We start from the raw sequence: 18913 nt of genomic DNA on the forward strand, positions 1-18913 counted from the left end.
TCGACATCTTAGGAATCAGTGAACTAAAATGGACAGGAATGGGTGAATTTAACTCAGATGACCATCAGGTATACTACTGCGGGCAAAAATTCCTCAGAAGAAATGGAGTAGCCTTCATAGCCAATAAAAGAGTAAGAAAAGCAGTACTGGGATACAATCTCCAAAATGACAGAATGATCTCAGTTCGAATCCAAGGCAAACCATTCAACATCACAATAGTCCAAGTCTATGCCCCAACCACTGGTGCTGAAGAGGCTGAAGTTGACCGGTTCTACGAAGGCCTACAACACCTTCTAGAATTAACACCCAAAAATGATGTCCTTATCATCATGGGGGATTGGAATGCTAAAGTAGGAAGCCAAAAGATAACCGGAATAACAGGCAAGTTTGGCCTTGCAGTACAAAATGAAGCAGGGGACAGGCTGGCAGAATTGGTTCAAAATTGAGAAAGGAGTTTGGCAAGGCTGTATACTGTTGCCCTGTCTATTTAACTTATATGCAGAGCACATCATGAGAAAGGCGGGGCTGGATGAATCGCCAGTTGGAATTAAGATTGCTGGGAGAAATATCAACAACCTCAGATATGCAGATGATACCACTCTCATGGCAGAAAGTGAAGAGGAACTAAAGAGCTTCTTAATGCGGGTGAAGGAGGAGAGTGCAAAAGCTGGCTTGAAACTCAACATTAAGAAAACTAAGATCATGGCATCTGGTCCTCTCACATCCTGGCAAATAGATGGGGAAGAAATGGAGGTAGTGACAGATTTTATTTTCCTGGGCTCCAAGATCACCGCAGATGGGGACTGCAGCCAAGAAATTAAAAGACGCTTGCTCCTTGAGAGGAAAGCTGTGGCAAATCTAGACAGCATACTAAAAAGCAGAGACATCACCCTGCCAACAAAAGTGCGTATAGTCAAGGCTATGGTTTTCCCATTTGCAATGTATGGCTGTGAAAGCTGGACCATAAGGAAGGCTGAGCGCCAAAGGATTGAGGCCTTTGAATTGTGGTGCTGGAGGAGACTCCTGCGAGTCCCTTGGACCGCAAGGCGATCTAACTGGTCAGTCCTAGAGGAGATCAACCCTGACTGCTCTTTAGAAGACTAGATACTGAAGATGAAACTCAAATACTTTGGCCACCTAATGAGAAGGAAGGACTCCCTGGAGAAGAGTCTAATGTTGGGAACAATAGATGGCAAAAGAAGAAGGGGACGGCAGAGGATGAGGTGGCTGGATGGAGTCACTGAAGCAGTTGGTGTGAGCTTAAGTGGACTCCAGGAGAAGGTGGAGGACAGGAAGGCCTGGAGAAATGTTGTCCATGGGGTCGTGATGGGTCGGACACGACTTTGCGACGAACAACAACACATTCCCAGAATATGTATAAAATTCAGTTGGGGTGCGCCTTTTCCTCTAGAGCTGTTGAAGGTTACACATAATGCTCAGAAAATGTGGAAAGGAACACATCTGTTGATATGTGTTTGTACCCCTGGGCTTGGAGAGTGTTCGGGAAATGCTCAGTTTCTTCATAATGGACAGCTGATGTGCGCAACTTCCATGTATCTTGGGGAATGTGCACATTGGCCAGTAGTGACATGAACTAGCCAAGCAGCTTACATTGTCTCTAAGGTATATACTTCCGAAATGAGAATTAGTAATCCATCCATAAATGGCGATACTTTTAGAAGGAAAGTGTAGACATTTGAATACGGGTGTTGTAAGTGCACTGGAGTATCCCTGTTTTCATTTGAGAAATGCCAGAGGCAATGTTTTTCCTGCTGTTTGGAAGCGGAGGTCATCTATGTTCAAACAGAAAGGCCGCCTGTTGTTTTTATTGGCATTTAAAGAGAGAGCTTATTTGTCTCTTGCTGGCTTTTAAAAGCCAATTTGTGTCGTAGGGGTAGGCTGTTAAGGGTTTTTTTTAACATGTTAAAATTCGAGCTAAGTTTAAACAGAAAAGTTGCCTTAGAAATTGTCTGTTTCTCTGTACTGCATTCTGCTAAGTGTTGCAATGATGTGTACCCCTGGTGATGCAGCAGAGTGTGATGCTATTTTTGTGCATAAAGAGGAGGGAGATTTGAATGGGGTGTGCAGTCTGTCCCACAGAAGCACCCCCCACTGCACTGATGTTTTTAATTTGATTTCTAATCCACCTTTCTACCCAGGGGAATGACACTCAGGGTGTCTTAGGTTCTCTGCTGCCTCCATCTCTCTTTCCAGTGGATGAGTGATAGGATGAGTTAGGCCACGAAGAGAGATGCATTGGACCAGGCTTAGGCAGACCTCAAGCTTGTCAGCTCGACTGTCTCTTTCACCTTTTACATGGCGGTCTCCTGGTGAGACCCGCTGGGTGCCCACTTCATACTCTCCCTGGGGCCAGCTTAAAGCTTTTTCCTTTTCCCAGGCACTGGATGGCCTTGGGAGGGCTTTCATGGTTCATGGGGTCCTGATAGTTTAAAGGAAATGGTTTTCAGCAGTTTCAAATGTTGTATGTTTTGATCTTGTTGGAAGTCACCTTGTTGTCTTGTGTCATCAAGTCATCTCTGATGCAGAGTGTTCCTATGAATTAATGCCCTCCGAACTCTCCTCTCCTTGACAGCGCTGCTCAGCAATTCTGAGTTCAAGTCCTGTATGAATTCAGTCCATCTCTTTCTTCTGCCTGACTTTCCCTAGCATGATTGTCTTCTCCAGGGAGTCTTGCCTTCTCATGATGTGTCCAAAGGATGACAGCCTCAGCTTCTAGGAAATCACCTTGGGTCCACTTTGAAAAGAAAGGTGACCGCCGGTGCAATGAATGGGGATGTCTGTAGCCCTCTGGTCTTGGCGATGGATGGGCAGAGGCAAAGGTGGCCTCTCCATTCCTCCATGCTCTGTGAAGCAACGGCATGGCCGATTTGGGCCCTGTAACAGTAGTGATTCAGAGGGGAAGGGAAGGAAGCTGAGGCACCACCAGGATACGTCATACCTTGCTGACACCAGATTCCTTCTCTGCCTCCTCCAGGGCGCTCCCTAAAGCCCTTCTCCGAGGTCCTTGGAGAGGCAGCAGGTGTGGTTCTTTCCACATCAGTTGGAATCTGTGGCTCTCCACATCTGAGGCTGGAGCTCTTTCTCCACCTTGGAGCTGGGGAAATGAACGACCCTGTGGCCCTCTAGATGCTGCCTAAGCACTTAGGATTGTCCTGCCTGGAATACAGTTTGTACTGGTAATGGATGGTCACAAGGGCAGTGGTAATTATTAGAGCTGGGAGAGTCACCAGCCAGAGCCAGGTGCGAAGGGCTTACCGTTAGAATTAGAAACGGAGTTCCTCTGAGCACTTCCCGAGCCCATGACTTGGTTTTCAGTACCTGAACCAGGCTGCAGTGAGCTCAGTGTCCTTCCATGCTGACTTGTGGTTGCTCCCATTGCTGTCTGTATATCAGCAGCCTAATTTAGATTCTCACCACTGTTAAACAATGGGGAGTTTTGAAACCCTTGGCCATCTCCCGCAAATCACAGAAGGCAGATCCCTATTCCCCTTCTGCCTGCCCCTGACAGCATGCTTCGGAAATGCGCACGCTTCCTGGCTGCACCAGTACCAATCACGGTTATCTAAATGTCTCTTCTAAAGGTTACATGCTTCATGAATAATTCCTTCAGTTCTCTAACCTGAAACTTCTCTAAGTAAAATAATCAGTGAGTTTGATGGGAGAGATAATGGGGCCATAATTACAGTAGAAGATACTGCATTTTAAAGAACACCGATTTAAAGGTCAGCTTGGTACCAGAGGTACTGATGTCCAAACAGCAACTCCGCAAGGCTACCGTTGGGCATTACTGTGCGTGCTAAATACACTGTTGGCACATGAAAAAAGTATCATGGCATATAATTCTTCTTTTAAAAATTGGGAGGACAATTCCACTTAATAACACATGCTGTAAAGCAGAGTGGGGTGTTTTTGGCTTGGCTTTTTGTGGCTAGCATTAGTCATATGAGCTAATTAGATGTTGATCCCAGGAAGCTATTTAGTTATTCAAGGTGCAATCTTATGCAAGTTTGGAGGGGGTATGTTGGGAGGTGTGCAGGCCCTTTTTTCCTGGCTAAATTGCATAGGGTTGCATCCTCGCTTGTCTTTAAAAAAATCCATTTGCTTCTGCATTCATCATCCACAAAGCCAAAGTCCTAACATTAAAACCAAGCAGCAGTAAAAACAGAAACAACAGGACTAGAAGCCTTTAAAAACACACACATCGCACACATGGATGCAAACGCACAATGTGACACAAAGCAAGACAGCACGGCGCCTGTGCATGTATACAGTCCATTAAAAGCATAGGAGGATGGAGCAGTTTGCCCAGAATAAGGTAGTTTTATGGCTGAAGGCTAACAAACGGGGTTCCTATGGTGCTGCCTGGTGATGAACCTCTTTAAGGGGTGTGTTTCAGCACCAGGGATCGCTCCTGTGAAGCTGCAAAGAATAGATGCGATAGAGGCCCCAGTGACATGGGACTCTCCCACCGTTTCTGTCCCCAGTTGTGTTTTGGCCAGCTCCAGACACTCCGACACCCCACTGCAACCTCATCAGGGAAATACAGCACAGCCAGATAAAAAGAAGAAACAACAGAAGAGAGTTTGAGTTCACAGCAGCATTACAAGAAAAGAATCACTTTTCTCTTAAAAATATATATATTAATAGCAGTCCACATATCTGAATAACTGTATACACCTGGAGGATATTCGTTCTAGCTTTAGGCAGACAGTAAGACCACAGTCCAACCTTCCATGTCAATGTTTATTTTTTCAAGCTTGCAGTGCAAGCATCTAAGGGCACTCAAAATTCACTTTCCCTGTCTGTCTAATATAGCAGGATAAAATTTAAAAGTACACGGGCTCCTGCAAATACCAGTGATTTTCCTAAAATAAAGTTTTGATACGAGCAATATTTTTCAACCAAAAAGATCTCTGCTGCTTTTCAGCTTTGGTCTGTTCTTTAGAGCACTCTGCCTCCACCTCCCTGGGAGGTGCATGGTTGAGTTGGATTTGTTTTTTTTGGTAAGGATCATGCCCTAAATGTAGTTTTGTGACAAGGGCCCATGCGGTTCCACAGTTGTAACCTCAGGTTGCTAGCATTGTCCCCCAGCACTGTATCCCCTCCACATGCATTTCTTATCTAATCCTTTGGTGATGTTTTTGGATTGTGGGGGGCAGTTCTGAACATGGCCTGGTTCCCATCTTCCTCTTGGCAGCAAAGCCAATCTTAAAAAGCTACCACCTTTGAAGCAAAGGCTTAGCAATCCGCTTGCTTGCAGCTTCAGCAGTTGTACAGAGGTTAAACATCTGGTTTGTTGCTAAGCCAACTCTTGAACTTTCTGTTCGGGGTTGCCTCTTGTTGCTTGCTTGTGGACAGAAATGCTCGTTTTAAAGAGCTCACTGTTCTGTGAACCTCGTGAAGATACTGGCACACGTGGTTTCCTTACTGAGTTCTGTAAACCTTCTCAGATGGAGAAAGCATGCAGCTTCTTAAGATCTTGGCCTTCCCCCCTCTCATTAGAAATGTTTGTCAGTGCTGTCCTTCATGTTGGCTCATGTATCTCCCTGCTCACAGTTTTCTAAAAATATGCATTGTGTTGCATTCTGCAATATTTATCGGAGAACGGTTGCTTTCTGCAACTTTGAAAAAATTAATCCAGAACATGGATGTGACATAAGGTAGATAATCCAACAAAATATCTTAATGTACACAGTGGAGTTTTCAGCTTTTTGGCCCAGTTCAAATGCAAAGATGCTAAGAAAAAGTCCTTACGTGCTCCTAGGTTAATCAGCTGAAGCATTTTTATCCTGCTTCTCAGCCAATAAATAAATCTGGCCTGTAGTCTAAAGGACAGGACACAAAAGGAAAAGGGGATGGGAAGGGAAGTGGTAGGAGAGAAAGCCAATGGTCCTCAGCGGGGATAACTCACAGCACTAAACCCAAGTCACATTTCCTTGAGATTTCTACTTTTTTGCCTGGCCAGTTCTCCAGATGAATCTCCCAGCAAAGATTTTATTCAGCTCTTTTGATAAGTGGCTCCTACAAATCTGGCCACTGCAACTCATTTAGGTATTAGGGACATTATTTTGGCTTGTTGATTATCATTGCTCTGTAGCTCTCATCCAGTTCAATTTTCCCCCAGAATATAAGGAACAATGAGATAATTAGTGGCACTGGCAGTATTTTAATTGACATTGTTTTAAAAACAAAGACTCTTGAACCGTCAGGTGGGCAAAGGGTGAAATGCCAGTGCTGAATCTGCCTTAAGAAAAGCTGATGAAACTCCATTCTTTAAACATTGTATGATTTCACACTAATGCTGCTATTTGCTATTCAGAACTAGATAATGATTTTGAAACTTTCTTGGGGTTCCCACTGGCTTCTGTTTTAAGACGCTGGAAATAATAGAAGGACTTTGTTGTAAAACTGTGAAATTCTGCGAGCATTATTTGTGCTCTGGTATTTGTCCTTGATATGTTTCTGGAGAATAAATTTTGCAGCATGTTTGGTTGCTTCATCAAGCCTCACATCTGTGCTCATTATGCCAATCAAATGCAGTGTGGTAGTAATTAAGATTGTTGGGCTGAGACTCCAGTTCAAACCCGGCTCAGCCACAGAACCCGCTTGGGCCAGTCCCTGATCCTAACCTTAGCCTATTTCATAATGTTGTTGCAAGGATAAAATGGGAAATGCCATGTAAGCCTTTTTATAAAGTTATTAGTTCTGTCAGTGGTGCATTTTGTGTTGGTTTTAACGCTTTATTGTAATTTGCAATTTTTGTTTTTATATTGTATTTCATATTATATTTATGGTTTTGTTGCTATACCTACCCAGGGAGCCTTGTGGCTAATAGGGCAGGCTAGAAATCCCACAAGCGGAGAAACAAGCAAGCAAGCCAACCAACCACCTGGGGTTCTTTACAAGAGGCGTACAAATAAATCAGTGAACATCTCCTCCTCTCTCCTCTCAATGGCAGGTTCCTGGAGATCTGAGCCAAACATCTGAAGACCAGAGCCTGTCAGATTTTGAAATGTGAGTTGGCAGAAAGTTTGGCGTTTGAAGTGTCATTTTCTCCACGGCTTCAAGGGGGTAAAGCGGCGATAGAATCGTCGCGTGGTGGCGTTCCTGATCTGAGAGCGAGCTCCCTGTGCTGCAGCGACGCCCCACTTACTTGGCTGGGGATATTATCCCAAGCATTCTGTTCCGACAGAAGCAGTTTGGCAAGCAGGACAGCCCATCTGGCTGGGTCCTCCTCCCGGGCTATTTCTTCGTACTTGCGTGCATTCAGAGAGCTCTCTGTTTTAAACCTCTCTCTTCTCATTCAGATCGAATCGCGCTCTCATTAACGTCTGGATCCCCTCAGTCTTCCTTCGTGGAAAAGCAGCTAATGCATTTCACGTTTATCAAGTAAGTCAAGGATTATTGTGTGGAGGGAATGAGTTGCCCCCGCCATGGACTTAGGGGCTTGGGTGATCCCAAGAAATCGGTGTGCCAAGTCCAGGTTTACTCACAAGGAGGCTGGTTGTTCCAGCAAGCAGATTGCTGGCAGGCTTTGCCAAGAGTTTAGCAAAGAGATCCCTTACAATGCTTTGCATGGACAAGACTGGCTTCAACCAGCTGGAACAGACGCTTAGCAAAGCCCCCTCTAAGACAGTAATCCAATCAAGGCAAAATGGCCAGCTTAGATAGACTGCTCATGAGGAAAGGGCTGGCTGCTACACAAGTGCAGAGGCTAAGCGGGGTGAAACGACTCGTTTACTTCGTTAGCAAGGCAAAGTGAATACCATACGCAGCTTCCCATCACTGGACTCGCAGCCCATGAAGCTTCCCATCCGTGTTAGCCCGTCCCAAGCCATGGCGATGGAAGTCTCCCATCCTGGCCAGGCCAAATTTTCCCACCCCATGTGTCACAATAATAGCTCCTTGTATTATAAGTTAATTAAGCCAAGCATACAACAATGCACAAGCTCATTAGTGAGCTCAATAAGGTGCATCTTACTCAAAATGGAGGACCGTTCTGTTCCCAGGGCCTTCTGGAAAACGGTATCTTGTAAGGGCAGCACTAGGCTAGGCAGAGACTGTGCTTTCACAGCCAGAAACCAAAGCCTGGATTTTGCAGCCCAGACCCAATATAGGGAAGATGAATCCTGTTGAGTATTTTCATTATTTTTGCTTAGATACCTTGCCTAGTACACAAACCTGGGATGGATGTAACATATTAAATTCCACTGGTAACCTTTTAATTGCATATATTACGATGGGAGAGAAATGTATGTGGATCGCATTTTAATATGAACTAACCTGATTGGGGCTTCCTGAACTAATATGTCAACCAGAACAACATTATCGTTCAGTTTTGTACTTTTCCCTGGTTTGCAATTAGAGCCTCCAGTCAGAAAATGTATACAAACAACTGTGCTTGCATTTAGGAAAACTCCCTGAAAAACATATATTAGGGAAAGTTGCTTGTAAAAATGCCTATGTTAGAAGCAGTTGTGTACACAATTGAATGAGAGTGTGTGTGTGCACACCAGTGTAGTGTGTTGGTTCAGAGTGCAGGACTGGGACTCAGGCAACCTGGGTTTTAGTCCCCATTCAGCCAGGTGGCCGTCTGGGTGACTTGAGCCAGTTGCAGACTTTGAGCCAGGCCTACCTCACAGGGTTGTTGTTGTGGGGATAAGATTGAGAGCAGCAAGAGGAGATTGATGTAAGCCGCTTTGCATTCTTTGTACGAAAGAAAGCTGGGCTATAAACCTAATGAATGAGTGGACAAAATAAATAAAGTGAAAGTATATGAAAATGCAAATACACATTTTGGTAGGGGCTACCAAATGTAACAATGGATTTTTATCCATTGTTTTATCCTGTGTTGTATAATAATTTATTAAATTTAAGCGATAATAATCATTTTTAGTTTTTAATTAAAATAGTATATATTAAGATGATGGTGGTGGCGGCGGCGGCGGCGGCGAAGTTGATGATGATGATGTTGCAGGCAGTTATTTCAGGCCTTATTTCAGGCCTCCTATGACAAAGGAGTGATACTTGAATGCTGCTTCTTCCAATATTATCTGTGTGGTCTTCTTCAGAGGTAGGGGAAGACATGCCCTTCTGCCCACTGTTACTCCTGCCAATTAGAAATTACTTGTTGCTTTTGTTTTTTTCTTTTTTCTTTTGCAACTGTGCCTTGTATTACACTGCTTTAATTAATATCTTACACTTGCAGGTTTACAAACATGCTCCATGAAAGAGAAAAAGAACACCTTTTTTGTAGTACTTAGGCAGCAAAGAAGAACCAATAGCAAACATGTGTTAACCACAGTTCCAGAAAATACTCTGGAAAACATTTTCTACTTTTCACCAGTATGTTCACCCCAATTCTTTAATTGCATTTCTCTCGGTAGGATACATTGCCCCGTTGGTTTGTGGTGTTTCCGGAAGGCCATTTGAAAAGTGGCCACGGCAAACTTTGATCATGAGAGGAGGAAAGAGACCTGATTGGTGTGTCTCTGGTTCCTACTGATTTAAATAGGAAGAAATTGTGCTTAATTCCATTTTTGCTTTCAGGATTATGACTGATGGGCCAAAAAGGGCAAGACCTGTGAACAGTTCCCTCTCCTTGTGATCTGCCTTTTTGGTGCTGTGTCCCTTTTTATATTCCAGATATCTTCCCAAACTCAGCCAGTGTCTGAGCTGAAATGATGGCGCTTATCTCATCATTTCCAGGTTCTGTCCTTTTCATCAAAAGCTCTCCATGTGTTTGCCTCTAATTCTCCCTGGAGAAAGTATTCCCTTTATTTCTGTTACTTCTAGGTATTTCCAAAAATATTCAGTTATGTCCTTGTTTCATAGCAGGAATGCATTCGTTAATGGATTCCACTGATCGGGAATTTTGTAGCATCTTTGGGAACCAGTGAAGAATTTGAAAGTAGAATTTCTTGCAACCCTCTGCTCTCCATTTCACCATCTGCTGAATTTAGGGTTGCTTTAAGAAGGGTTTCCATATCCCCATGTGTTAAGATTATCAGGAACTGCCCTTCTGGCTAGCGATGTTTGACAAAAATCCAATAAATAAACTACATTGGCTCTCCCGCACCCTCCGCCATTTAGCATTATGAATGAAAACACTTCTTTTGGAAGACACACCAGAGAGTGATTTGGCCAAAATGTGGTTCTTTTGCCGCCCACGTGTTACAGCAGGGACTTTATTTTTAGGCTTTTCTCAGTGAACAATTATGTTTATGTAAATCAGAGGTGAGACGAGTCCAGAATTTTCACATCCAAAATACTTAATTTTTTTTAAAGTTTCTAAGCAAATTGAATACCTATGCAGTGAGCTAACCCTGATTATTCTGTTTGAGTAGAACAAAGAATTATAATTTTGACTGCAACAAAACTGTGAGGCGGATAAGACCATGCAGCCCAGAAAAATTATGTAACCATGACCTAAACAAGGCAGTAATTTTCTTTAAAAAAATTCTACAGTTTAAACCATAATTGCAATTTTCTGTGCTTGCACTGTTAGCATCCCCCTTTTTTTCTTGACCAAGAGTTGCTCAGTTCCTACTACTAGTTCCTGCCTTGAAACAACACCTATTAATATTTGGACAGTTGTTTTGACTAGAAAAGCCCCCGCTTCCTGAAGGGCAAGGGAACAGTGGCAACATGGAGCAAGAGGGAGAGGCAACAGTGGTGTAGTGGTTACAGCAGAGCTGGGGAACCTTCAGGCCAGATGCTGCCAGTGGGGATCCACCGTGTGGCCCACCAGCTTCTTCCAGCCGTGTCCCCTCTCCAATCAGGGAAAAGCTGTTTTCTCCGATGAGCAGCTGCTCCGAGATAAGAGCTCGGCCCTGCTGGGGAGAGGAGTGTGGCCAGGAAAGGAAGCTGTGGCATCATGGAGGCCTGCTTCCTTCTGAATACTTACCAGAGCCACGATTCAAATGCATATGGCCGAGTTGCTGAGTGAGAGGTTTGGGAATGCTGGCCTACAGGCCGGAGAAACTCAGGTGTGATTCCCGACATTTTAACGCTGATTAGTCAAAGATGGATTTCCTGTGAGCCAGGTCCTCAGGCCTCTCCTTTTGCCTCTGTCTCCTGTGACATTCCGTCGTTTTCTTTCTTATTTTATATTGTTTCTTAACTTAACCATCATTGCCTCTCCTAGCTGTGCCAAGCCCTGCAAATACCAAATATTGGTTTTCACTTTTCACTTGCTGCTAATTGCAGTTTTTACATTGTTCATACCTGATGTGTGCATGCACACGCACACACGCACACCCTTGTCCATGAAGCTTGTTGCAGTGAAGCTTTCGGGAACAGGGTGGCGGTTTTTCAATCTGTTTTTTTCCAGGATTCTGCACAAACCTTTTGTCATAGGACAGTCACGTTCACTGAGCGAACACAAAGCAAGACTCTCATCAGCCCTGACAGGATCCCAAACAAACAGCGTCTCGCTGGTGTTCTGACAACTTGCCAGTTCAGCCCTATATTCAATTTCTCAAATCAAAATTTCCCTGGACAACACCTGTCAAGCAGCAGGGCTGGCCTCCCTTTGTGCGGTGGCTGAGCAGCGCGGCGATGCTTTTGGTCAGCGGGTTCTGCAGTTCTTTCTTAATAAAGGCGAGATTTGCCCATACGCCCACGGTTCCCACACACCCTAATCTAAAAGTTCTGAGAATGTCAGCACAATTTCATTAGAGAGAATGAAAATACTTACTTGGGGTAAATTCTTGTTCTGACGAAATGCAGGCCGGCACTCTCGCACCCTACCTGTTGTGAGATCAGATTATAGAAACAGAGAAACAGAGCGAGTCAGAAGTGGCCTCCTGGGCCATCTAGTCTGACCCCTGGCTCCAGCCGGCTCCGCTCACGACATGCCCACCATGTGCACGTCCAGCCTGTCCTTGAACACCTGCACCGATGGGGCCTCAGCCACCTCCCGTGGAAGCCCATTCCACACCCTTGGGGTCCTGGCTATCAGAAAGTACTTCCTGGCATCCACCTTGAACCTTGGTTCCCTGAGCTTTGCTCCACTGGAATGTGTCCTGCCCTCCTCCACAGAGGAAAACAGGTCACAACCCACCTCCTCATGACAGCCCCTCGCACACCTATATGTCGCTAACAGGTCCCCTTGGAGTCTCCTCTTCTTGGACAGTGGGTCCAGGCACGGAAGTAGGTAAGGACCTCCTGGGTGGCTTTCCTCCTTGATTCTTGCCTTGCTGTTCCTTGTTCTCTTGGGCTAGTGCGTTGTGTTCCTATTTTCTCTTTCCATGTTGGAGTTTCCTGCTCTAGAAGGGGGAAAGAAATATACCCAATGGATTATGACTGTCCTCCTGCCATTTTTGGGAAGGCTGATTTACCATAAGTAAATGTTTATTGTTCTGTGCCATCGTGTTATCTCCAGTTTATGGCGACCCTCTGGATGAAGGCTCTCCAAAACGGCCTCTCCATGACAGCCCTGTTAGGTGCTTGTGAATTCTAGGCTGTGGCTTCCTGTATGGAGCCCTTCCCTCTCATACTTGGCTTTCCTTTTCTTCTTCTGCCTTCGACTCTCCCTCTCATGATTGTCTTCTCCAGTGCATTTTGCCTTCTTGTGATGTGCTGAAAGTATGAAAGCCTCATTGTTGCCGTTCTTTTGCTTCTACAGAACGTTCTTGCATGATTTGATTGAGGGCCCACTTGCTCATCTTTCTGTCAGTCCACGGAATTCACAAAGCTCTCCTCTAGTGCCGTGATCCGAGCACATCCTTTTTTTGTTTCTGTCAGCTTTGTTACTTCCCAGCTTTCACACACATCCAAAGTGGTCAGGAATACAGAAGCATGGATGATCTTGGCCTTGGTCTCCAGTGAAACCTCCTTACACTTGATGATCCTTTCCATTTCCTTCATTGCTGCCCTTCTAAGTCTCAGTCTTTTTCAAATTCCTTGACTACAGTCTCCATTTGAATTGCAAACTGAGCCAAGGTATAGGAGATCTCTCACAATTTCAGTTTATTCATTGCTGGCTGTAAAGTTCTGTAATTCTTCAATAATCAGAATTATATATTTCCAGAACCAAATATGGCTCAAATATTCCCAGGATCTCCCATTTTACAGTATTATCATACACAGCCCAGTGCACTAAACATATTGCCAACTTGGTTATCATCATCATTTTATAAATCACAGGGTAGAGCTATGCAAACCATCCGAGAGAGAGAGAGAGATTTAAGTATTCATATAATAAGACTGGAAACAAACACCTGTGTGATCACCAAAATGATGTATAAAAAAGTACGGATGGTTTATTTGTGTTCTGCTTCTATGCAACATTAATAGAAATGCAGATTCCAGCAGATGCACTAGCAACATGAACAGACATTAATCTCTGGGTAGATTGGCACCGTTATTAATTTGGAAATGCTTGCTATTAAAAGTGAAAGTAATTTGATCAGCAGTTTGATTTAATAAACTCGAGACTCTGCACTAGAGACGAAGACCCACCTCCGTATTCCCTTGGGTAGAACAGACAGAGCAGGGTCTTGTTTCTCTCTGCTCTGCGAAGCACCCTGCACAATCGTCATGATAAATAATATACGGAAAGCTCAAGTCTCCGCTTCTTAAAGCTTGTTACTTTGCCTTGTGCTTTGGCAATCCCTCTTTTGTTGGTATTTATGTATGCAGAACGTATGTGCCAGAATCTTCTATTGCATTGCAATAGCAATTGTAATGCAGTTCTTTCAGCTCTGAAACATCATCTTAAGTGTGTGAGGCTCATCAAGTTGCCGTCCCTGGGTCACAGAAAATAAAAAAGGCACAGCTTCATCTTCATCTTCATCTTCATCTCCTTCTTTTCATGGAATGGTTCTTGGAGTTCCAGGTCTCTCTGCTACTGAAATAAACTTCATGGAGGTGCTTTTTGAAAGTTTTCCGACCCGTTGAGGTGGTGGCAGTTTTGAGCCTCTTCATGGTCCAAGGACCCCAGCTGCCACTTTACCAATGCTGTTGGCAATGTTGTCCACCCACCCTCTTGGGTGGGCTTGGTGTACTTTATCTACTGCCAGAAAAACAAAGCAGGCTGCCCATTTCGGGCTGCAAATGAGGCTACTTCCAACGAGAAGATTATTCAAAGTATGTGAATGGGAATCTCATGCCCTCTGTTCTGGTTCATAGTCAGATTTCATGTTCCATGTTGAGACATTCCCAAAAATGCACTATTTCCATTAATAATTTTAATTTAATAAAACATTTTATCCTGTCTTTCACTATACGTCTCAAGACAGCTTACACAGTATAAAATCAGCAATAATAAAAAATACAATCATAATAAATCGATTATAATAAAACAATCAATACTAACAGAATATCATATTAATCCAGTAATAAGCAAAAAAGGATAAATCAAACATAGGACAATAAATAAATAAATAAATAAATAAAAATAACTAAATTAAAATCAAATAGAATAAAAAGCGACTGTTAACTTCAAGATCTAAAAGTCTAAAACTCTAATTCTTAAAATGACGGTTAAATAAAAAGGTTTAATAAAAAGGTTTAGCTTCCACTAGCAAGCATTTTCTCCATGTGTGGATTGTCTTGCTGGATTTCTGGCTTATGATTGTAATGCAAGCAAAGAATCCTGATATTCTGCAAATTTCCCGAGCAGGCGTCTCTGGTTGGTGCCACAAATGTGCATTTGCTTTGCATAGAGCAAGCTATATTTATTAGCTGGGATGGTCACCAGTGATTATTAGAGTCAATGCCATCTTGACGCAGTGGCAGCATTCAAGCTGTGATTTAGCGGGATCAGAATCTTGTTTTTCCCTGGATTTGCATGTACCTACATCCCCTCTTGGGTGACTTTCCTTTCTGCTTTCAATTATCTGGAGTTTGTCAGGCCATCAAAGCCCAGAACTGTGCTTAACTTTTAAGTATGCTTAGTTTAAAGCAAGAGTGCAGAATCTTTGCCAGCCTGAGTTATGTCCCCCCGCCCTTCCCACCAAGAGTCCTTCTTTAAGGAAGAACTGGGAGTCTCAAACCTAGGCAATGGGCTTTTAATTTTACTAGAAATGACCAGCAGTTCTCTTTTAGATCTATGTTAAAAACTAATTTGTGTCAAAAAAACCTCCTTGCCTTTTCTCTTCTTTTGTTAGTTGATACAATAATTGGCTATCTAAATTAAAATAAATAATCAGGGTTGGGAAGCATGGATGAAATGGATCCAGAAGGAAAGGCTTTGGAGTGGCATGTGGAAAGGAAGAGAAGAGCAGGCTGAAAGTGAGAATGAAAGAGAAGGGCTAGGCTTGAATAAAACCCGCCAGAGGCCACCCCCTCTTCACATGCATGAATACAGTTTCATCAGGATGCAGGTTCTAAACCTGCACCGGCTTGTGCCTTTCTCTGAATCCATGTCAAGCAAACACCTCTGAGCTGATCCGTGGGCAAGCACGTGATGATGGTCTCCCTTTCTCCCTCTCCTTGTTCTTCCTTGACCCCCAGTGTTGACGGGGACCCCCAAGTGCTTTTGGAGCAGTCATGTGGCCATTGATGAATTGTCCCCAAAGGAGAACACCCCATGTTAAGTCACAAAGACACTTGGCCTATTTCTGGTTCCATTTGGGCACTTCAAGAAGATTTGGCACCTCGAGCTGTTGCTGAAAATTAAAATGGTTTGCCACAGCTTCTGCTTTTTTGTGAGCCCTTCACCTTAGGATGGATTTTGATACAGCTGCATTGATTCATATTGCTGGTTGGAATTTTGTACCTTGGTGGAAGGGTTCCTCAGTTCTTCCTTACTTCTAGCAAATCAGGGCTTTCCTCTTGTTACCAGACAATGAGTACTCTTCCTATGTGCCGCAGGCATCTTGATACTGTGAGTGAGGTTTCCAGAGCTGCACGGATCCTGGTCACCCAGAAAGGCCTTACTATTGGGCAACTCAGGGATGCTTGAGAAATTAGTTTCAGTTAAGTCCAGATCAGGATTGCACACCTTCCGGATCAAATATGGATGCAAGCACAATCCATGGTTCAAATCTTTACATGTTCGCATATGCAGCGTGATTCGAGGACTAAACAAATGCATTTGACAGTGTGCATACATTTGAAAAATGCGAACAAAATGCATTCTGTTGGAAAAGACACACAAATATATTTTAATCCACGGGAGAAGAATGTGTTCCTTTCAAAGAAACGAAGACCTGATGCACACATTTGGGAAATTGCACGTGGAAATATGGATGGCAAAAGGCAAAACCGAAGCTCACCATTTGATGTTGACTGATGTTGGAACAGCTTTGAGATGGAATTTAGAGAACTCGGGTGAGCTTGCAGTTCTCCCATTCCTGTATTCCCAACTCTGTAATGCATAGCAGAGTAGCCCACAGACTGTTAGAACGCCCAGCACGGTGCAGTACTCCAGCATTTTGATGACCAACTTCCATTGATGAACACCTTTTGCTATATAAACTGGGTCTGTGTTGAGAAGGTTTCACTGCTTTCCAGTGGGACGGCTTCCACTTCATTTCGAACGATGTATTCCATTTAGTGCAACGGGAGGGGGGTGTCCAAAGGCATCTTGGACCTAGCAGTATTTGAGTTTGTGTTAGCCTATCTGCTGTGCATCAAAACTCTATGCAAAAATTCTTGAAGAACTCCTTAAAAGTTTCATTTTCATCTAACCTCTAGATGGTGATAGTGACCAATGGCCTGTGTGTGTTTTTGTTGCAGCAACATTGTTCTGGCGAATAATTGTTCTGTTTTATATTCTCATATGCTTCTTAGTCAGGTTTTGTCCCCTCCACAAATCTCGTTTGCAGTCTTTACAGTAGATTTAATAATGGCCTGCAGTGGACAGTTGCTGACAATACCTTGCATTGATAAGTTATAGAGAATAGAAAGCCACTCCGAAAGATTGCTCGAGGGATTTGTGGTTACAGAGTAATTGCTTTGGGGGGAACTTACTTTAGACATTATAAAGTGTCACTGCTTTCTGTATAGGTCAGGATGTTCCCTGCCTTCTCCTGGCTGCTTCTGGTCAAGGACAGGAAGAGGCAAAGGACCTTCCCCCCTCCGCCTCCTGCCAGATTCCATCGGCGTGCTCGGTGCTGACCTTCCTTCTCCAGGCAGAGGCAAACGTGTGTTTGGGGTCTCAGCATGTGAGAACACGGTAGCGGGTTCTCTGCCAGAGAGATATTGGTGTGTGTTTGTGTGGGGGAGTCCCTTTTAAGACATGCAATCAAACATGTGCGGGCAAATTTTAGCTAATGCAAAAGGCAACAGTTGACTATGATGCCTATTTACTCCTTGTTGTCTTAACCCGTCACAATATATTCTTTCTAGAACAGAAACAAGTAAGATTTTGCCAGTTGCAGAAGATTGCAGCATGTCCCAAAGAATTACATCATGACAAAGTGAGCCAGACCCTATTACGTTCCTTCCTTCCCTCCTTCCTTTATTTGAGGTATTTTTATCCTTCTCATCTACCAGAATGGCTCCCAGAACTGCTTCCAAACAGCCAGTTAAACAGAACAGTCCCTGCTCGCAGCCATACAATCTTAAAAGAGGTAACACAGAAGGGAAAAGGGAAGAGGAACAAATGAAATGGTCTTGTAGCAGGGCTAGCGGAATGGTCCCGCTTCCCTTCTCATTTCCTAGATGCGTATACTATAGTAATGTGTAGCATTATTCATTACAAAGTCAAGTCTAAAGCGGACTTTAACAACTAAAAACCCTGAGGGTTTTTTCGGTTATCAGTTCAGGAAGGCTCCAGATGTTTTGAACTCCAGCTCCCACATTCCTTGATCATTGACCATGTTGCCTTGAGAGTTGAAGTCCAAAACATCCAGACGGTGCTAAGTTGCTCTTCCTAGCTGTTAAAGATTGTCCTCCACTGAAGGATTCAAAGAGTGTTCCTCAATGGCACCTTCTCAAATTGGGGAGAAGTAGAAGTAGGGCCCAGTGCTCTTCAACATTTTTATTAATGTTTTGGATGAGGAAAGTGCAGGGAATGATTGTCAGATTTGCAGATGGCACAGAACTGGGTGGGATGGCTAATACACCCGAAGACAGAAATAAGATTCAAGGTGACTTGATAGCTTGGAGCGCTGAGTTGAAAACAACAGAATGAAATTTAATAGGGACAAATGCCAAGTTCTGCACCTGGGAAAAAGAAACCACATGGATCATTATGAGGTGGGGAATACTTAGATCAATAATATTGCAAGTGAGAAGGATCTTGGAATTGTTGTAGATCTCAAGCGGAATATGAGTGAAGGATGTGACATGATTGCAAGAAGGGCAAATGCTGTTCTGGGATGAATTAATAAAAGTATCACTTCCAGATACCATAAAGTACTAGTTTCCCTTTACTCAGCACTGGTTATGCCTCATCTGGAGTACTGTGTCCTGTTCTGGGCACCACAGTTCAAGAAATATGCGGAAAAGCAAGAAAGGTTTCAGAGGAAGGCAGAAAAGATGATCCAGGGACTGGAAACCAGGCCCTATGAGGAAAGATGGAAAGAACTGGGCATGTTTAGCCTTGAGAAGAGGAGATACGATAGCACTTTACAAGTATTTGCAAGGTTGTCACGGAGAAGAAGGATAGGATCTCTTCTTGATAATTCCAGAGTGCAGGATATGGAATAACAGGCTGAAGTGACAGGAAACCAGATTCCAGCTAGATATCAGGAAAAATTTCCTGAGTGCTATATAAGAAAGACAATGGAACCAAAGAGCTAAGGCGATTGCAGGCTCTCCCACTAGAGGCATTCAAGATGCAACTGGATAACCATCTGAGAGGCAGGGGGTTGGACCCCATTGCCTTCTGATCCCTTCCAACTTAGCTTCCACATAGCCTGAAGTGCCTGATCCTGCCTAATCATGGAAGCTAAGCTGAGTCAGGCCTGGTTGAAATCTGGATGGGTGACTTAATGTT

The 18913-nt window shown here is 43.8% G+C and overlaps 1 protein-coding gene across 5 annotated transcripts in view; it reads left to right on the forward strand.

Annotated features, from left to right (window-relative positions):
* The window catches only part of SNX29 (sorting nexin 29), a 191935-nt gene that overhangs the window by 88780 nt on the left and 84242 nt on the right, over positions 1–18913 (forward strand). For all 5 annotated transcript variants that reach the window (XM_044433143.1, XM_044433144.1, XM_044433147.1 and 2 more), the window contains exons 17-18: positions 6980–7035; positions 7329–7410. In XM_044433143.1, coding sequence (XP_044289078.1) covers positions 6980–7035; positions 7329–7410 — 138 coding nt within the window. The remainder of the gene's footprint in view (positions 1–6979; positions 7036–7328; positions 7411–18913) is intronic.

Source organism: Varanus komodoensis, unplaced genomic scaffold (genome assembly GCF_004798865.1).
Source record: "Varanus komodoensis strain SLA01 unplaced genomic scaffold, ASM479886v1 scaffold26, whole genome shotgun sequence".
Classification (NCBI taxonomy): Eukaryota; Metazoa; Chordata; class Lepidosauria; order Squamata; family Varanidae; genus Varanus; species Varanus komodoensis.